Source organism: Lissotriton vulgaris, chromosome 10 (assembly GCF_964263255.1).
Source record: "Lissotriton vulgaris chromosome 10, aLisVul1.2, whole genome shotgun sequence".
Taxonomy (NCBI): domain Eukaryota; kingdom Metazoa; phylum Chordata; class Amphibia; order Caudata; family Salamandridae; genus Lissotriton; species Lissotriton vulgaris.
Window position 1 is genome coordinate 233,278,056 of NC_141698.1, and position 19,741 is coordinate 233,297,796.

The 19,741-nt window shown below is 46.2% G+C and overlaps 1 protein-coding gene across 1 annotated transcript in view; it reads left to right on the forward strand.

Annotated features, from left to right (window-relative positions):
* The window catches only part of AGAP3 (ArfGAP with GTPase domain, ankyrin repeat and PH domain 3), a 1,596,783-nt gene that overhangs the window by 1,491,851 nt on the left and 85,191 nt on the right, over positions 1-19,741 (forward strand). Inside the window, exons 17-18 of the mRNA XM_086940918.1 lie at positions 15,145-15,174; positions 15,442-15,664. Of these exons, the coding sequence (XP_086797044.1) occupies positions 15,145-15,174; positions 15,442-15,664 (253 nt within the window). The remainder of the gene's footprint in view (positions 1-15,144; positions 15,175-15,441; positions 15,665-19,741) is intronic.

Genomic DNA, 19,741 nt, shown 5'->3' on the forward strand with positions numbered 1-19,741 from the left:
GTGCTGCATGCAACAGGAAGCCCCCTCTAGGCAGGTCGAACCGTTCTAGGAGTGTTGGATATGGTAGTAGAGCTCCATCTTCATATAAGTCACCTACCACTTGGACACCCGCCTCCTCCCAAGCCTGTAGTTGTGACCATTCGCCGCCATGCGGTAGCGCCGTCAGCATCCCCAGTGGAATTTCGGAGGCATATGGATGTAGTATGCCTGCCCTACGCTGAGAGCGATTCCAACATAGTCTGATCGTTTTTTCTTCCTGTGTTAGTTCTCTAAGATCTAATTTCTGCTGTAGTGCTATAAAAGAAAGAACATGGCGAGGAATACCTCGGCCCTTGCTGTGCTCCGGGCCCCTGAATTCTCGAGCTACCTCTTGCGTGAAAACCTGTAGTTGAGCTGCCAAGTAATATAATTCGAAGTCGGGGACCCCCAGCCCCCCCTCCGTCTTAGGTTGCAGTAGGGTCGTTAATGCCACCCTCCGATGACCAGTCCCCCAAAGGAAGGACACTATCATGGACCTCAAAAGTCTGAAGGTGGAAACAGATATCCATACTGGCAGCGTCCTGAAATAATATAGGAATCGTGGGAGAGCCACCATTTTCAGTAGTGCTATGCGGCCCGCCATGGATAGCGGGAGAGTACCCCAGAAGGACATGCTGCTCTTCAGTGCTCTTATTCCGCGGCCTATATTGCCTTCCAATAAGTCGGTTGGCGTGTGGTAAATGTACACACCCAGATACTTCAGGCAGCTAGGCTCCCAGCGCACCGATTGGGCCGTAAATGGTTGGGTCTCCCCTTGACGTACAGGCAATAAGCATGTCTTGGCCCAGTTCACTTTTAGGTCCGATATTTCGCCAAAGCTCGTTAGTAGGCCTGCGGCACCTGCCATCGCCTCATCGGCGTCTTCGAGAAAGTGCAGGAGATCGTCCGCATATAACGATATGAAGTGGTGTCCACTCCTATCCCGTAACCCCCCGTAGTGATTTCCCATTCTTATCGACATCGCAAGAGGCTCCAATGCCAGAGCAAACAACAGCGGAGATAGCGAGCACCCCTGCCTCGTTCCCCTCTCTACCGGGTATTGCTGCGATATCAGTGCGCCCGTTTTCACTCTGGCCACCGCTGAGGTGTAAAGCACAGTCGTCCATCTCAGGTAGTCCTCACCCACTCCGAAGCGGCCTCAGCACTGCGTAGAGATATTCCCATTCAAGGCTGTCAAAGCCTTCTCTATATCCACTGACAGTATCATTGGGTATCGGGCCTCGAGATGGTCTCCTTCCAACAACCGCAGCAAGCGGCGTATGTTCGAGGTCATGCTTCGTGTCGGTATAAATCCAGCCTGGTCCTCATTCATCAGTGAGGTCATGTGTTCCAACAAACGGGACGCCAGGATGCTGCTAAGTATTTTGTAATCAGGGTTAGCATCGAGAGTGGCCTGTATGAGGCTACGTCTCCACTTTTCCTCCCTGGTTTCAGTAAGGGTATTATCAATGCTTCCCGCATGGATTGCGGCAATCGCCCCAATTGTTTTGCTTCCCTATAGACCTCCAGCAGTCTTGGCGCCAAAAGGTCAGTGTATTTGCCATAGAATTCAACTGGTAGCCCATCTAATCCTGGGGTTTTGTTGTGTGCCATATGTTTTATGGCGCGTCGTATTTCCCCTAGCTCTATATCTTTGCCCAGTGCCTTTGCCTGGTCATGGTCCAATTCTGGGAAGCAAAGTCCTTCGAGAAAGGCATCTACGGCTGGAGTGCCGATTGCCAATTTGCTTTTATATAGGGATTCATAATATCTCGTGAAGCAATGCGAAATCTCAGTCTGGGTGTAGACCTCTTCGCCATCTGATGTACGCATAGATACTATAGGGGTACTCCTCTTTGTGGGGTTGGCAAGCCAGGCTAACAAGGTCCCAGCCTTGTCGCCCTCTGCGAGGGTCCTGGTTATGTATGCCTTATAGTCGAAGCTACGCAAACGCTCTGTTTCTACTGCCACCGCTTCTTTCGCCTCACTGACCCTTCCTTGCAGCTCGGGGTGACCAAGCCTCGAGAGTTCTGCGTCGTGGAGTTTCTTATCAGCTTTATCTAGATCACCTAATAGAACTTTTCACACTCCTACCTGTTTCCCTATGCAAAACCCTCTTAAGACTACCTTGAAGGCGCCCCATTCCGTCACCCGCGCCGCAGTCGTGCCAGCATTGTCCTCAAAGTACTGTATAATTTTTTCCTCCAACGCCCCCTGAAAAAGGGGGTCTTCCAGCGTTTCCGGGCGCAGCTTCCAAGTAGGGACACATGAAGCGCTAGGTAACCACTGCATAGCAAGTAGTAAGGGATTATGGTCCGACACCGTTCTCGCCAAATATTCAGTTCTTATCATCGCTGGCACTAGGTCTGGGGAGCAAAGCATCGCATCCAGTCGCACATGGAGCTCATGCATACCTGAGAAATAGGAGTAATCCCGATCTTGGGGGTGTTGTGCATGCCAGATATCTATCAGACCCCATCGCACTTGCCATTCCATTCTACCTTTAGTTATGCGATGTGTCGGAGAGTCTGCCGGGGGGTGTGTGACCTATCAAGCGAGATATCCAGTATAGAGTTAAAATCCCCTCCCATTAGCAATGGCCCCACAAGAAAGTGTGCTAGGGACCCGGACAACCTCGCCAGAAAATTCAGCTGATCAACGTTGGGTGCATAGACTCTGCAAAAGGCTATGTCCTTACCCCGCAGCCTACCCGCTATTGCCACAAACCTACCCTCAGGGTCTATTAGTTGCTTGGTCAATTGAAATGGGACCCCAGCTCTGACCCAAATTAAGGCGCCTCTGGCAAATGCTGAATATATGGTATTAAATACTTGGCCCCTCCATATGCGCTGTAACGCTATCCCTTCGGCCTGTGTCAAGTGTGTTTCTTGAAGCAATGCAACCTGCACTCCTCTAGGTAATAAATATGCGTGAATTTTGTGTCGTAGTGTCATGGTGTGGAGCCCCCACACATTCCAGGTTATACATCTCAAGTTAGTCAGATCACCCATTATCCCACAATGTCCGTGCATTCCACTAGCTCCACATCTTAGTCTCCCTAAAAGTGGGAAAACGTCAGCATCGATGATGAGCCCTCCCTCCAACATCCTGAAACAAACCAAACCCCCCTCCCCCCCAGAACAGGACCTAGTAACCTCCATCTAGCTCCCGTCCAAACTTTCCCAAGTAACAACATTTGACTAACCCAACAGAAGTCACTGTGGGTGTGCCTTAAGGGCAGTACGGGGGGGTGGGTCGCCAACGGGCAGCTGCCCAAACGCTAAACTCCTTATTAAGCAATCGAGCCCCAAACATTGAAGCATCTTATTGACCACCCATCTGCCAATCTCAATCAAACAGGCCCTCCCGCAATGTACAGCGGATCATTCGTTACAGTATTTACTTGGGACTCATACAGCTCACCGGGTGCTTCTAGTCTTCATCTAGCATTTCCTCCGCCGTCGCTGGGGTGACCACTGGTAGAGGCATACTGTCCATTTCAGAGCGCTCAGTGTCTGAATGTTCACCGCCTCTTTCGGATTCCTCTTCTTCCTGTGATGGAGAATCTTGTGTTCCCGAGATGGCAGACACCACCTCCAGAACCCCTTGACGCTCTGCTGTTGACTCCGACTGCGATGGCCTCCTCAGACCTCTCTGTCAATTTCGGATCCGCCTCGACTTCCGTTGTGGCAAGCCCCCAGAGCCCAGTCTGGGCCGGTGGTCAAGGGCGTCTTTCCCAGATTTGTACAGTTCCAGCCAGGCGCAGGCATCGTCAGGAGTATCAAAGAACCTGGTGCTATCGTCCACAATTACTAGTAGTCGAGCCGGAAAGAGCAAGGAGCATTGTATTCCCTCAGCTCTCAGTGCTCTTTTGACCGCCAGGAAAGAGGTCCGCCGTCGTTGCGTCTCATAGGTGTAACCCGGAAAGATGTTGATCTTGCTGTTCTCCACCTGAAAAAAAAAGTTTGCTTGTGCATTCTGGAGCAGCAGGTCTCTGTCCCGATAGTGCAACAGTCGGGCGACCACCGGACGAGGGGGACGGCCCTGTTGCGGCGGCTTGGCCGGGACTCTGTGAGCCCTTTCTAGTGTGTAGAAAGAGGACAGACCCTCCGGCGCCACCACCGTCTGGATCCATTCTTCCAGGTAGCGTACCATGTCCTTCCCTTTGACCTTCTACGGTAAGCCAACTATCCTGATATTGTTCCGGCGATTACGCCCTTCTGCCTCCTCCGCTCATCTCTCCAGCGTGTCTATGCGGTCCAGCACTTTAGCCATAGTGGCTTTGAGGTCTTTTTGTGCCGGTTCCAGGGTGTGAATCGTGTCCTCCACCATCTTAACTCTATCTATTAATTTTCCATGATCGGCCCGCAGTAGTCCTAGGCCCGTGGCCACCTGGGCAATGTCCTGTTGGAGCACCGCACGGGAGTCTGCTATTGCTGACAGGATTTTGTCTAATTGAAGTTGCAATTGAGGGTCTCGCGATTGTCCGGGGTCAGAGTGATCCCCTTTGTCTGTTGTCTCGGTGTCCGATGTGGGTTGAGCACCGCTTTTGGCCCCCTTGGGTTTACCCATGCTGGGGACGCACAGTCCGGTGCCCCGTCAGGGGGCAGGGAAGCGCCACCTAAAGGTAGGGGAATCCGCACGGCCAGCCGCTCTCGGGTCCGCACTCCAGGGGCCCTTCGAGTTGCGATCCAGGCGCATGGAGTGTAGGGGTCCTCAGTTGCAACGCTGCGATGAGGATGCAGAGAGGAGCAGCCGAGGCCGTAGCGCTGCGGGTGCTAATCGCAGGAGTGTGGGGCTGGGTAGATCGCGCTCCAACGATGTGGCCAAGTCCAAGTAGCAGGCTCACCCCGGCGGTATATAGTGGCTAGCCTGACATCATCTATAGGTACTGTCGTCGGCCAGTCAACAGCGCAGTGCCAGCTCAGGAATGGTCCCACCCTAGGTCAGCCAGCGTGTGTTCTCCAGTCTCATAACAGCAATCTGTGGGCTCTTGTCGTAGGCTCCGAAAAGGCCACCCCCTGTAGCACCGGTGTGCACGCTCACCTCTCGGGTTCCCAGGAGTAGGTCAGAGTTCAAGGGCCCAGGGCAAGAGGAGGAAAGGGGGACCCATGTGCATCCCGTAGTATCAACAGGCTGCTCCAGATGCATCCCAGCAGCAGGTTCCTTGTGCTGTGGCCGTTGTGTGGTTCCTCTCCGCTCGCACGCAGGATTGGGGCCGCTCTAGTACGTTCGGCAGCACCATGGGCCACTGTATATCACCCACAGGGATCTCCGAGGCTGGCCTCATCTGCTCAGGTTCGATGTTCGGACAGTACCAGGAGCTTCGTCGCGGGACCTTGCCACCCGTCTTCCCGGTGTACCGCCGTGGGGTCTCACCACTCCGCCCCACTGTCGTCCCCCCAATGCGCCTCCTCACAGCCTCCGAACTCCCCACAATTGTCTCAGCTGGTGCCCCTAAAGTACGGTTTCCGGTCCCCCTGCCTCCAATCCGGGGGCAAACACGATGATGGCGCTGTCCCACCTCCGGCTCCCAGGCCGCCGGGCGCCGTCAGGGCCGTTGATCAAAGCGCCCCCAAGCGTGGCCCCGGAATGCCCAGTCCGCTAGTCTCTCAGTTCATAGAAGCCCCACCGGGCCTCTCCCCCCAGGAAGGTGGAGAGTAAATGTAGGGAGCCGCAGGGATCCAGGGGAGGCCCCGCGTGGTGTTCCACGGCGCTGTCCTAGTGATTTATGCAGCCGCACTCCTGCTAGGTCATGGAGCCCCTATCCTCTTCGCTCTGGGGGCTCCTAACGTGTCCCCTTCTCTCTGCGGTGGCCGGGGGGGGAGGGGAGGGGCCAGCGTCCTCAATCTCCAGTTGAACTATCGGGGGAGATGTTCCGCGGGGCTCAATGCATTGACCCCTTCACCAGCACCTCTCACCTCTGTGTGCCCAAAGTCGGCAGTGACTTGTGTAGATGAGGCCCGGCGAGGGGGAGTAAGCCGCCTCGCCTCCAGTGTGCGAGCCGATACAGCTCCAGCGCGGCCCTCCTGTGTGTTTTCCCCGGGTTGGCAGCCGCACCGCAGGACCCATTCTCATCTCCGATTTTGAATGCAGAAAGCCCACGGGCCGGCAGTGCTCCCCACAGCCCCGGGCACCCAGGGATTCAGCTCGGCATTGCAGCCGCCATATTAGATGCGTCCCCACTCGGGACGTCCTGGACAGTGCGCCGGTGATTTTCTGTGCGGCCAGCGGTATCGGACACAGCGCCTCGTAGGTCCGCCGCAGGGGACACCCTTCCCCCGTCGGCATATGCGGGCTGGAGGTCAGTAGAGTCGGCAAATCAGGATGTATGGGGGCTCGATCGCGGAGCCCAGCGCTCAGGCGACCTCCTCCATCGGCGCTCAAGCCACGCCCCACAAGTACATAATTCACTAATTACCATTCTATTGCTGTGCGTTATCCATTTTACCTATCTGACTACTCAAGCCAACAATCCCATACTTTCTTATATTTCTTGGGGTAGCCCCTGGATTTATATAAACATATCTCTGCTATGGTACAATAGTCCATGCCCCTTGACCAATTTACCATTGAAGGGGCACCCTCTGATGTTCAATATCGTATAATGTCCTTTTGGGTAACCCAAGAGCACATGGCGTTCAGAAGCCTGTTATGCCTTTTTCCTCCCCACTCGTCTATCGGCCCCAATAACTTCAGTTTAGGCTCTGATACAATCATCCTCCCTGCTACTAGTGTCAATATGGTGCTTATGTTGCTCCAGTAGTTTTGTATTTTAGGACATTCCTAGATAGTGTGAAAGAACGTGCCCATAGCCGTTTTGAATTGTAGACAATGAGGATCAAGATTGAGGTTCAGCTTATGTAATTGTGTAGGGCTGCAATTGACCCTGTGGAGGTACTTTCGTTGTATACGTCTTAATCGCATGTAGATTAGTAGTGTTCTCATGCCATTTTGGCCTCTGTCCAGTCTTCTTCTTTTTGTGTGCCTACGTCCTGTTCCCACCATCCCTTCAGTGTCTTCATGGGATCACTGTTGTTGTTTACCAGTGCGCAAGAGAAGTGTGATGCCTTTTTGTATTATTTTAGTTTGGGTGACCTGTGCTTTCAATGGGTTGTTTTGCGGGAGAGTCAGTGCTGGGGTTACTGATGCCTCTAGTGCATGCTGGAGTTGCAGATAGGCATGGAATTATGCGTTCTCATTAAGTGTCTCGTAGGTGTTGAAATGTGCATATAGTTTTCCCATCCCATATACCTTCCAGTTTAGAAATGCCTTTGGTGTTCCAGGCCCAATTCCATTGGTTTTAAGTGTTGCATTCATGTTAAGATTTCTTTGCTCAACGTGATGTTCACGGTTTGTGCCATCAGTGCCTTGTCTTTGAGCAACTCTTATTTGATTCTTTGCTAAGAGATTCTCTTTCAAACTGTAATTATTTTGGGGAAGCTATTTCATCAGGCCCTCCATTTTTAAATTCACCATACTGCAGAGAAACAGGGGGACTCATGAGAGGTATCTGAAGAGCAGTCCTTTCTTTTTATGAGTTACCTGATAGGAAGATTTGTTCTTCCCTATATAATTTCCTGACCATCAGTATGTTATTAATACATTGCCTGAGGCAACTCTGAAGGGAGCCACGTGCCACTAAAGCACACTCCAGCGTGTCCACAGTGCTTGCGTTCACATGCCCCCTTAGTAGGGTGCTTTTGTTTGTAGAAATCCAAGTTATCAGCCCCTTTATTAGGTATGCAAAGGTGCACTCATCACCTAAACACCCATAGAATACCAGGCCTGTTGTATGTTTTCCTATGGATCTGATTTTACCAAAAGTTGCTGTGAGTCTAAGTCTATTGAAACATGTCCTAAGATCAAGAGTATCCTTCATGTGTTAATAGGTTGAGGACCAATTCCAAAGTATCTTCTTGGGAAACCCCCTATACCCAAGAACCCTGGGGTCACCAGAAGAACCAGTACAGGCATAAACAAAAATCGTGCACAATTTAGAGCATTACATTTTATGCAGCTCGTACACGCTTGCAATAGTGTGTGAGTGGACCAGACACGTGTTATATCATATTATCAAACCACACTAACTCACCTGAAAGATACCAACGGATGGTCAATTGTTTAGTGTCTGCAACCTGCTGATGTTGCTTCAGCCTCCGTAAAAAGGTGCACCACAGCTTTATGGATGGATGACCCATATCTTTTGAATGCGTTAAAAATGGTTGACACAAAAGTAAATGGCAACATGCATGATTAGAAATCGAAGGTGCAAATAAATGGGATTGTGGAACAGAGTTATGCAGTCAGTTGTTGTACTTGAATTACAAATTTGTCACCCACCAAATTTTGATGGTGCGTAATGAAGCAGTGAAGGTTTGATTGTATCACTTGATTCACTTTTGTTATTTAACTTGCTGACTGAGGACTGACGCTAGTTGATACATGGCAGCCATATCAAGTTAAAGTTTATTTACTTCGATATTATGCTGACATGGCTAAACAAGTTTCTAAAAGCAGTGTTACATTATACATTTTATTTCATACAAGAAGACTAAATGCGTATCCCCCGTAGACAAAGAACATCACATAAAATATATTGATACAAATGAGCAAAGTATGGTAAGAGTAACAGTCTGCCTCCGTCAAGCCTTAAGTTTAACAGCTCTTCTGCTTGTACTATTAGCTTATTGCTGAAATTATGAACACTATAAAATACATGACATTTCCCATGGTTTTTAATATTTATATACAATTAATTACATTTGTTATATGGTTAAACCCCCTTGTGATATCAAAAAAGTTAACCTCAGGGTGCATATCGAAATGTTGTGGTAAAACATGCAAGACTATTACATTATCTGCTTCTGTGCCTAGGTTTATCTACAGCATTTCCAAAGGGTAATACCTTGATGCAGAAAACGAATAGTATTATGAGTTGCAATGCTGTTAGACCTGCCATCTTTTGGCGCAGTTTCTCCTGACTTTTTGCTTTCTGACCTCCAGTTTTTTATTTCGTTTTTGCTGGCTTTAGGACTCTTGAGCACCTTACCACTACTGACCACTGCAAATGTGCATGTGCTTTTATCTAAAATATGATGAAAATGGTTCATCCATGATCGGTATATTTGGTTTACTTATATGTCCATAGTAAAGTGGTATACAATATAACCAGGGCCTGTAAACCAAATTATACTAGTGGGCTTGCATCACAGGCCGTGCCACTCACAGAAAAAGCCTTTCAAACTTGACTCAGGCCTGCCATTGCAGGGCCTGTGGGTGCAGTTTACTGCCACCTCAACTTGCATTTCTAACGACTGGCCAAGCCTTATTCTTCCCTTTTATTACATATTAGTCACCCCTAAGGTAGGCCCTAGACAGCCCTAAGGGCAGGGTGCTATGTAAGTAAAAGGTAGGACCTGTACCTTTTTATTTTACATGATCTGTAGTGACAACCACCCAAGTTCGTTTTCACTTATGTGAGGCTTTCTCCTCTCGTAGTTTAAAATTGGGAATTCCTTAAATACCCCTTTAAGTGTAATTCCTGATTGCAGAGGAGTAGCTGCTTTATGTTGTATACCATTGGATTAGTAATGACAAATCCTCTTGAGGGGTAAAGTTGGATCTGGTATTACTAATCTAGAAATGCCACTTTTAGAAAGTGATAATGTCTGTGCTCTTAGCTTTCTTGTGTGCCTCAAGCTTGTCTCTAAAACACGTCTGGGTGAGGTGGTAGCTACACTTAGTGCATTCCCTTTAGACAGCGACACATACTGGACACTCATTTGCATCTGCATCTGCATACTGATGGGTCTTCCTGGGCAAGAGAAAGGGGAGGAGCTGACACGTACACCTGAATATGTAGTGACCTGGCCTCACAAAAAATACGGATTTATCCCCCCCCCCCTCCCCAGCTTTTACCTTATCAGATCTAGTTTGTCAGACTAAGGAGAACCTAGAATCTTTAAGCCTGCCTAAACTTTATTTTATATTCTGTATTAATGTGGTCCTTATATACTCTAGTTGGTGAAGCAGTGTAGCATCACAGGTGTAGTAAACCCTTGCTCTAAGGATAGAATCTTTGCAGCCAGTATGAATATTGCAGGTTTCCTGCCACTCTCCCTTTGATATGTTACTGCTCTCCACATGTCACAGCCTTCAAGACCTCCCAAAGCATGCAGACAGCGGAGGCAGAGCCCTTATTGGACTTGAAATATCAGTCTTTCTCCTCCTTCAAATAAAAAGGCCAACCACTAAGCATTCAGATGCCATGTTCTGTGTTCACTGATCCTAGCATGAGCCATTTACAGTTTTATCATTAATGATCAGACAGACCATGAAAGAATGTACAAGTCTGACAACCATGCAAGTCTGTGACCAGAAGGAAAAGGAATTCAGTTAGGAGAATAACTAGTAGGATGATGAAACAAATGGGTATATGGTTTCTAACCCACACACTAACTACTTCACACGTCATAAAGACCCAGACTGAATGCCCAGCCAGAAAGGAGAGAGTATCTATGTGGCTCTGCTGCATTTTGTCTAAATGAAGTGTTTAGTTCCATATCCATTGTTACATTGAAGCTGCCTTCAATGCAGGATTGGTAAGTTTACTTAAGTTTTTGTGCGTCAAAGGGGGTGGGATGTAAATGCTATCAAATGTGCAAGGGTGGCCGTCTAACATACCGGTTTCTAGACTGTTTTGCTCATGGTTGTCACTCTTCAAGTATGTCGCTACAAGAGCTACTTACTCTGAAGTAAAATAGCCACGCCCCTAAAACCCTTAGTGAAGTGAGGGTGGTAAACACAGGTATACCTGTATTGCCCAACTAAACCACATTTGGTACTCCTGTGGCAAGAGAACATGTATCAGCCCGTTTTGGCAAATGGTAACATAGTTTCTTCTTCTAATCTGTCATTGAGCCCATTTACATTCCATGATTTGATACAGTACTCTACAGCTTTATCTGGGTGTGCATGGCAGTCATTCATTAGGGTGGTGAGTGTTGTTTTACTGTGACTCCCCATGTCATGTTGAAAGAGAAATCCATAATAACATGAAAAAACGACTTTATTGCCCCAACATTCAAACTCCCTATCCTATGTTGTATCCCAGAAACATCTGTCTTCCTGTCTTCACCCTACAAGAGAAAACCAAAGCACATAGGACGTTCGTAAGTTCACTACAGACATTTCTAAAAGTCAGTTAGAGGAGAATCAGAATATTGTTAAGTACCACAAACTGCCAAATTGATACTCAGTAAGGAATGACTTCTCTGTACCTCCCCAGGCCAGAAGCATACATTCAAATAAGTGTAGCCCCTTCCTTTTCTGGGAGAATGCACATTAGACAGTTCCCAACAAAATGTATAGACTTCCCAACTTCATGAACTTCTTTCACTTTCAGTTTGCCTCTCTGCAAGGAAAGACACAGTGCATATCAATGAGTACCCCAAAGAGGCCCCTCCCCCCAGAAGGGGCATCTCCACAGGTATCATTCATGTGGCAGAGAAGTCTCTTGGGCAGACTCTTGTCCATTTCTCTACCCCCAAGGCCGTGGCAATTGGAGTAATGGGCTAGCACATATTTCTTACCCATATTAGCTGAGGTGTGGTGTGGCTCGATTGATTTCTCTTCTTTCTTTTGTTTCACCGGGCTCTGGGCTGGGCCCTCATTGAGCCGATCCATGAACAAGACTGAAGCAGTGGCATAGCCTTCAGATTAAACACTTTCTTCTCTGCTGTCCAGTCCTATGTGTCAAAAAAAGGAAAGAGTTCTAATTGAACAGGGCTTTGAGTTGTACAGATTAAAGGAGCATGTATGAGATTTTATTGGCAAGGGGTTTTGGCTTGACCCCCTTCCAACTGATGTTCTCTCCTATTAGTCCTAATGGGTGTAATCAGGGATTAGCATGACACAGGGAGGAGCAAACCTGACCATGCTTTGGGCAGTTTATCGAATTTTGTTATGATCTTTATTATTAAGGACTCTATCAAAGATTAATTTTGGCAGTGCCTAGGGAAGGAAACATCCTTTACAACACAGGGTTAACCATGGAGTGAGTTTACCATGCATTGCCCTTAGCACACTGCTTTTGCCATGCATGTATTTACCATGCCCACACATGCATTTTTTATGTTTTTACCACGCATACCTTTACCACTCATGCAAGTATATATATATATATGAATATGTATTCACTTAAAAAAGCCAAAGGTTTCAGGGCTGTTATAGTTTGTAAATAGAACTTAAAAAACCTTAGAAATTCACTGGAAAAAAACAAAGGTTACAGGAACGTTATAGTTAGGCTCAGATTTCACTCCTACAAAACCAGTGAAATTCGGCAGTTATAGTTACCTGAGCTAACTATAACTTACGCCACCGCAATGCACTGCTTATGCCCTCACATGTTACATCACTCTTGGCATGGTCAGTGACATCACTGATGACATCTCAAATGACAGAGGGCCTGGGGGAGTCAGAAAGCCCCCCCCCCATATACAAAATAAGGAAGCCCCGGGGAGGTGGTGGTCACCAGGGCAGCAGGGGAGGCCATATGGGCCTCCCCGCATTTTTTTCACAAAGCAGCCCCGGGAAGGTGGTGGTCCCCTCGGCATAAAAAGGAGGAGGAGTCCCTACTCCTTTTTTTTGCATAATGGCCCTGGGACGTGACCCTCCCAGGGGAGACCTCACTTCGGTACCCCCTTTTCCTTTTTTAAATATTTTTTCCTGACAGCCAACACTTCCTGGTTTGAAGTGTTGGCAGCCAATCAGATCTCCACACATCCCCAGTTGTATATCTAAAAAACCTCTAAATAACTCCACAACTACTGAACGGATTTACACCATTTAAAAAAAGGGCACTTTCTGGACCAACAGCCACCTTCCTGCCAAATTTGGTGTAATTCCGTTCAGCGGTTCAAGCAATAGCTGTGTCTAAAGTTTCCTTCGAAAATTACCAAAGGGAAAAGTGTTTTGTGACACCCTCCCCCTTTTTCTCGGCTCCCACCCGACGGATTACCCCAAAACTTTCAAGACAGCAGCAAATGAGTGGCAAAGTAGTTTTGAAAATTTCAAGAGGATTTGTCAAACTGCGCTAACGTTAGTGTAAAAAAAAAAAAAAAACTTCCCATGGAAACTAGGTCCTAACTATATAACTACCTACTGAAAACCACCAGTAGATTATCTGTATGTGTTATTTGTGTATATATATATATATATATATATATATATATATATATATATATATATATATATATATATATATATATTCACCTCCCAGGCAGAAAAAACTACCAGTGACGAGACTTGTGCAGACCAAAGTGTTTATTTCAATGTCGCCCTCGGACGCGTTTCGCCTGACCAGCAGGCTTGTTCACCGATACTTCAATAAATAACAGACGCCATTTAAAGAAAACTCGTGCAACCAAACAGTCACGTGATTAGAACTACAGATCAACTGATAGTGAAAACAGACTCGTAGTTTTGCATTAAATGGTGATAGCTTATATACATATATATATATGGGTATGGGTATAGGGTGGGAAGGGTATTTTGGTATTTTAGGGTTATGGGTGGGTAGTGGTATAGGGTGGTAAGGGTATTTTAGGGTATCGAGGTGGGTAAGGGTATTGTTTCGAATGGGGGTTTTTTATTAGGGTTTAGGAGTGGATAAGGGTATTAGGTTGTAAGGGCATTTTTAGGGCTATGGGGTGGGTAAGAGTATTGGGTTGTAAGGGAATAATTTTTGGGGTTTAGGGGTGGGTAACGGTATAAGGTGGTAAAGATATTTTAGGTTTAGAGGAAGGCCGGGGATTGGCTTTGAATGGCCCCCCAAAGCCCACTTTATTAATTACACTTGCCACCCTATGCCCCTACCCACCTCAAAACCCTAAAATAAACTCACCACCTTATACCCCTACCTACCCCATAAACCCCAAAATACCCATACCACCCAATACCCCTAACCATCCCTAAAACCTAAAAATACTCTTACAACCCTATTTATATATCAACACAGGCTTCCCGTAACTGCCCTTTCCTTCAAAACTTCCACACAATCTCCGGGTGATACAGAAGGACGGTACAACGGTGCAACGAAGGGCTTTATTTGGTTATCACAGCAAGCCTCATGGTTACGAAGGCAACAACAGCAAAGGGCAGGGGTGCATACAAAGAGAATGACCTACGCGTTTCAGCTTGCACCTTCTACTGGGTCCTATATATATATATATATATTTCACTTATTTATACTAACCTGGATAGTAAAGGCAGATGTGTAGCAAATGCATGCGTTATAAAAAATGAGTGGTAAAGGCATGCATGGTAAATGCCCAAGTTGTAACGTCGTACAACCCTTCAGGAGGGCCTCTCCGACTGAAAGAGTGCAATGAGCTGTTGCAGAGATGAAGCAACAGCACACCATATCAATGGGCACCAGGCAAATATAAAGTCTTAATAGAAATTGTTTGGAAGCATGTCTTCCACACCCTCCAAGAACCCTACCAAATTGAGATTATTCTTTGGGGCTTGTCCATTTGCATCCTGAGCCCATTCCTCTAAAATCTTTAAGATTGCAGAGTAGGCAGGCATAGTATATAGACAGGCAGATATGTGCTAGCCTGTGTACTGCTCCCACCTACAGCAATGGTCTCTTCTCAGGGTGGGCTGTGGTGTCCTATTGGGATAGGTAGTGCCTGAGGGCAGTCTTGCTGTTAGCTCAGAGTGCTCCTACACAATCCAGACAAGGGAAGAACCACGAAATGTATGTTGCATGCCTGATCCACTTCCTCCCTACCCCCACCCCTGTGCCTCACTTTAACAACGGCTTTTCAATTCAGGAGGGAGCCTGAGCAGCCACACTAATGGGGGCCCAACACCATTAGAGCCCCGGTGTATTAAGCGCTGCAGAATCTTGTTACTGCCTCCATCTTGTGATGAAGCCTTCATGTCCACAGCCTAGGGAGCCGCTTCCAGTCACTCTGCCCTGTGCCACGGCTGCTTAGCACAGCATTGCAGAGGGAAAGGATCCTTTGATCCAGCATTGGCCCAACTGCCTCATCTGGTGCTCCTCAAGGTTGACTTGTGATGTCCGCATCCATGCATTGGCCCCCTTCCCAGCTGCAGGCAATCAGTGCTCTGATAACTCAATGGGGAGCATTAATGGTTGATCCGACATTCAACAGTAGCCCCATGCCACAAGCAAATGTCTGAGGGCTGAGGATATTGTTAATTTGTTGTTAATTTCTTCTCTCTCCCGTTTTCTCAGTTGGCTCTTTGTCTTCAGTTTACTGAGTTTCTTTCCGCTCACATCCGTCTGCGCAGTGTACCTTTTGATTGCTCTTTCCGTCCTGTATATTGAGTGTTCAAATCTCTACCTCTGTTCTGAATGCTGAGTCTATGTTTTGATGTCTCCCTTTGTAGATCCTGACTGGGCTAGTCTCAACCTAGGGTCTCTCATGTGTATTGAGTGCTCTGGAATCCACCGGAACCTCGGCACACACTTATCTCGTGTGCGCTCTCTCGATCTAGATGACTGGCCCATCGAGCTCATAATGGTGATGACTGCCATAGGTAATTCTTTGGCAAATAGTGTATGGGAAGAAGCAGTGGAAGGCTACATCAAACCGGAACAAGAGAGCAGCAGGTAAGTGTATTTGATAGCAGGAATGGAGAGAATTAGTGTGATGGATATAGTCTGCTTCTTCCAGTTTCACAAACTATTTCTCGATGTTCCTCCAACTGAGCATGCCCAAAAAATCAGAACCATTATGTTTAACGATCTTATTTGAAGGGAATCTAATTCAAAGCATATATGAAAATAACATTGTAAATAATAAAATAAATGTAGCAAATATAAATGATCAAAGAGTAAATATCAACACAAATAGGATACCCCATTAAATGAATAGCATTCTTGATAAATTCTGGCTAATGCTGATCAGCAAAGAAAGATTGGAAATCATGTGGGATGCATGGTATTTGTCGCATGTAATGCTATGTTATATTATGTTATGTTTATTTGTATAGTTCACAACCCACCCTTGAGGGTATCCAGACACCGAAGCAAGAGCTGTAAGGGACGAGCCAGGGTTGGAGTAGGGGAAGAGCCAGGTCTTCAGTGTCTTGCAGAATTCAAGAACTGAGGAGGAGGCTCTGATGTGCAGGTCGTTCCTGGCTTTAGGAGTAAGGTAGGAGAAGGCACGACTGCCAGATCAGGTTCTGCATATAGGGGACGTATATGAGTAGGAGGCCGGTATAGCGGGGATGTTTGGTAGGTGTGAGGAAGTTTGTACAGTTGTTGAGGTAGGTGGGGTCAAAGGTGTCCAAGACTTTGTACCGGGAAACTGAAGGTGGACACCCCAGAATTGCCTGGAAGGCTGATTTATATTTGGGAAAAGTCATGGTGTTATCAGTCTGTAGCCGCTTGATAGAAAGACATGAGTCCATACGTTCCTTTCAATCTGAGAGGTTTGAAAATGCTGATTCTATATTGATTCTTAAATCTATAGTGAGTAAAATATCCTTATCATTTTGATGTAACATGAGAGAAAACTCATGAGAATTATTTCACCGTTATAAATAAATGATCTCTCTACACTGATACTAGAACACTATCCACCAATAAAGTACATGCCTATGAAAATTAAAGGCCCACTATGAAAATTCATGATGAATATAAAACATACCATACAATAATAATCCTGAATGCAGAGAAGTAGGCAACAGTTATAAACAGAAAGCAACCTATCAGACCTAAGCCTTTAAAGGAGTGATGGGAATCGGTACCATCAATGCAAAATACATGGCCCTTGTTATTTTCCTTATGGGGAATCTTTGCTTCTCTTTTGAGTTCTACCTTTATTCGGGGAGTTTTTTATCATGATATTCAAAAAAGACCTCAATACTCCATGCTAAAAGATATTCTCATATGTGAAACTTCCACTCCTCCAGAATATCTGTGAAGACCAACATTGTTTTGGTTTTCTGTACCCGCTTAAAACGAAATATAGGTGTGGTGTGAGGGTAGGAATGTTCCATAGTTGCTCTTGAAAAACCATCTCAGTAATAGGGAGGTGCTGAGATATTTCTCAAACTGTCTTCTTGGTGCATCTCAGCATCTTAAAACTGATTATCTTAAATGATTTGGGACTGGTGAATCTAGTTACTCAGTTCACCGGAGCCAAATCCAGACACGACACTTGTTATGGTTTTACAGATTAACATAGTCTAAGTAGTGTTGCTGCCCCAGTACCAATTCCTGAAGTTAGGGAATGCCCAGCTTCTCTCTTAATGATGTTCCGCACAGCTTTTCCATAATATTCTAGAATGTTCTCTCCCCTAAAAAATTATTAAATACTGACGCAACTGTAACAAAAACATTTACAGAACGTCTTTTGTGATTACATGAATGCAGAGAGCTCTTTAATTACCACCATTGTTCCATGACTATCCTTCACATTATCACTTAATACATTTTCCTTAGCTACTTTACTCCCAATTCTCCTTAGTTGTTAATTTATAATAAATAGCCTTGAAAAGATCTTTTTGGGACGGAACAGTCCTTGAAATGGTAATGGACACGCACCCCTGCTCTGAGTGCTCACCTGTACTGATGTCTGGATCCCTAATGATTTTTGTTGTCTTAGGCAAACACAAATAATACGTGTTTTGCCATGACATGGGCCTGTCTTACAGATTGTGGTCTTCTTGGACCTGGAGGGACACCCAAAGCGCTAACCTCATAGTGGTGAAAGGCTTCTGCCTTATCCATGAGTTAAGCAGCAGGAGCGCTGTGGTTGCAGCAGACTGTGTAGTGATCAGTAGTAGCAAACAAGTCCTCTTTAACTGTGTCACTGGAGTGAGGCCCAGAGGCTTGGCCCACTCATTAAAATTTCCGCTGCTGTGTGCTTAACTCAGCCTTGGAATACAATGGCTTGGTATGTAGTGCTTCGCATTACATGTGTGATGTGCATGTGCTGGGTGTATGTGTATTTGTGAATGAAACAATATATTAAGAATGTAGTGCTGTGCAGTTTGTGTATTTTATATGCATGTACATGATGTATTTGTGCCTACGGGTTGTACAATATATGGTTGACTCTGGGTTCCATTTTGGGAGACCCAGGGCTGCACAGTGAAACATAGAGAGTGAAGGTAGAGGAAATCACCCAGATGGATTTGTGTATTGCTGCATTCCTGTAATCTGTGTGGGGAACAGTAGAAAGACATCATAAGGAAGGGACCTTGGGGTATATATCAGGAAGGAGATGGGGCTGTTAGGACAATCATAAAGAGTTGGACTGAGGCCCAGGCTAACCTTTTGATACACATATCACTGGGGCTGACATTCAATTTTAAACTCCTGGTCACTCCCTTGGCCTATTTTGTGGGGCTATCAGCTTTGGAGGTACTTCTGCTGTGACAGACTGCTTTCTGGAAGAAGGAGTGGGCACTTCAAAATGAAGCAGACCGCCAACATACTCTATATCACATTTGGTGACATCCAAAAAATTATCAACTGTCAAGTAACCAGTTAGGCTATGCGAGGGGGAGACGTTCTGCAATACTTCTGCCTGAAACTAGGAGTGGAGACCAAGGCCTGCTAGTCTTGCAGCTGAATGTGGAGAAATAACCCAGTAAATCCAAGACCATGGTCCCTGGAGCACCAGCGCCTGTCTGCTTGACGAGATCAGTGTGCCCTGAGAAAGAGTCGAGTGTTAGATGGAGCAAGGTCCCGCGCTGAATCATGTTGAGTGGAGTCTCTTGGGCCTTGTCTGTGTGCAGAGAAAGCTGGCATCCTCATATGCCAGAGGAGGGCATAAAGTCCCAGGGTCTGAGGGGCACACATAGAACAAATATTAGGAAGACTGCAGTAGATTCAGCTCTCCCCCAAATAGCAGAAAGTACTGATCTGACATTTAGATCCCTACCCACTCCCCCAAAAACTGAAAAACGAACACAAGGTACTGACTCCATACACAGTATCGCAGTCCTTTTCTGGAACATAGCAGGACTTCGATCCAAACTATCAAACCAGGTCTGGATAAACTTTGTCAGAAAATTCGACATATTGTGTTTACAGGAAACATGGTCCCGAGAAGAACTGCACATGGAAGGCTATAAGACCTTTAACACATCAGCTGTACCTTCTCTAAGTGGGAGATCTAAGGGAGGACTGTGTATCTATCTGTCAAATTTGTTAAGGATAAAGAAAGTGTTTATGAACATCTCCGAACCAAATTATCAAGTCCTGACCATGAAAATAGACTTGAGGGAGACAATAATTTTGGTAAATTTTATAACAACGCAAAGAGGGAAGATGTAATAGATATGTTAAACCAGCTTAAAGAAGCAATGTCGAATAATTTGAATGATTATAGGGGCGATCTACTATTGATTTGGGGGGTGATTTTACTACTGCTTTGTGTCCACATAGTGATGATGCACTGTGTGATCTAATGGATGTGAGAGAATGCAGTATCCCATATTTTTCTCATACTGTACAGGGCAATGCCTTGAATGAATTATTGTTATTTTTAGATATGAGTTTTGCAAATGTTATGACTTCCCCGCCCACACAGTTTTCCCAGACTTTTCATGGCAGGGGGATGAATACCATTATTGATTTTATAATAATTCCAAATAGGATGGCCACAAGGGTCCAAAGTTTTAAAACCCATAAAAATGTAATAAGTGACCACTTCCCCCAAAGCGTGGTGAT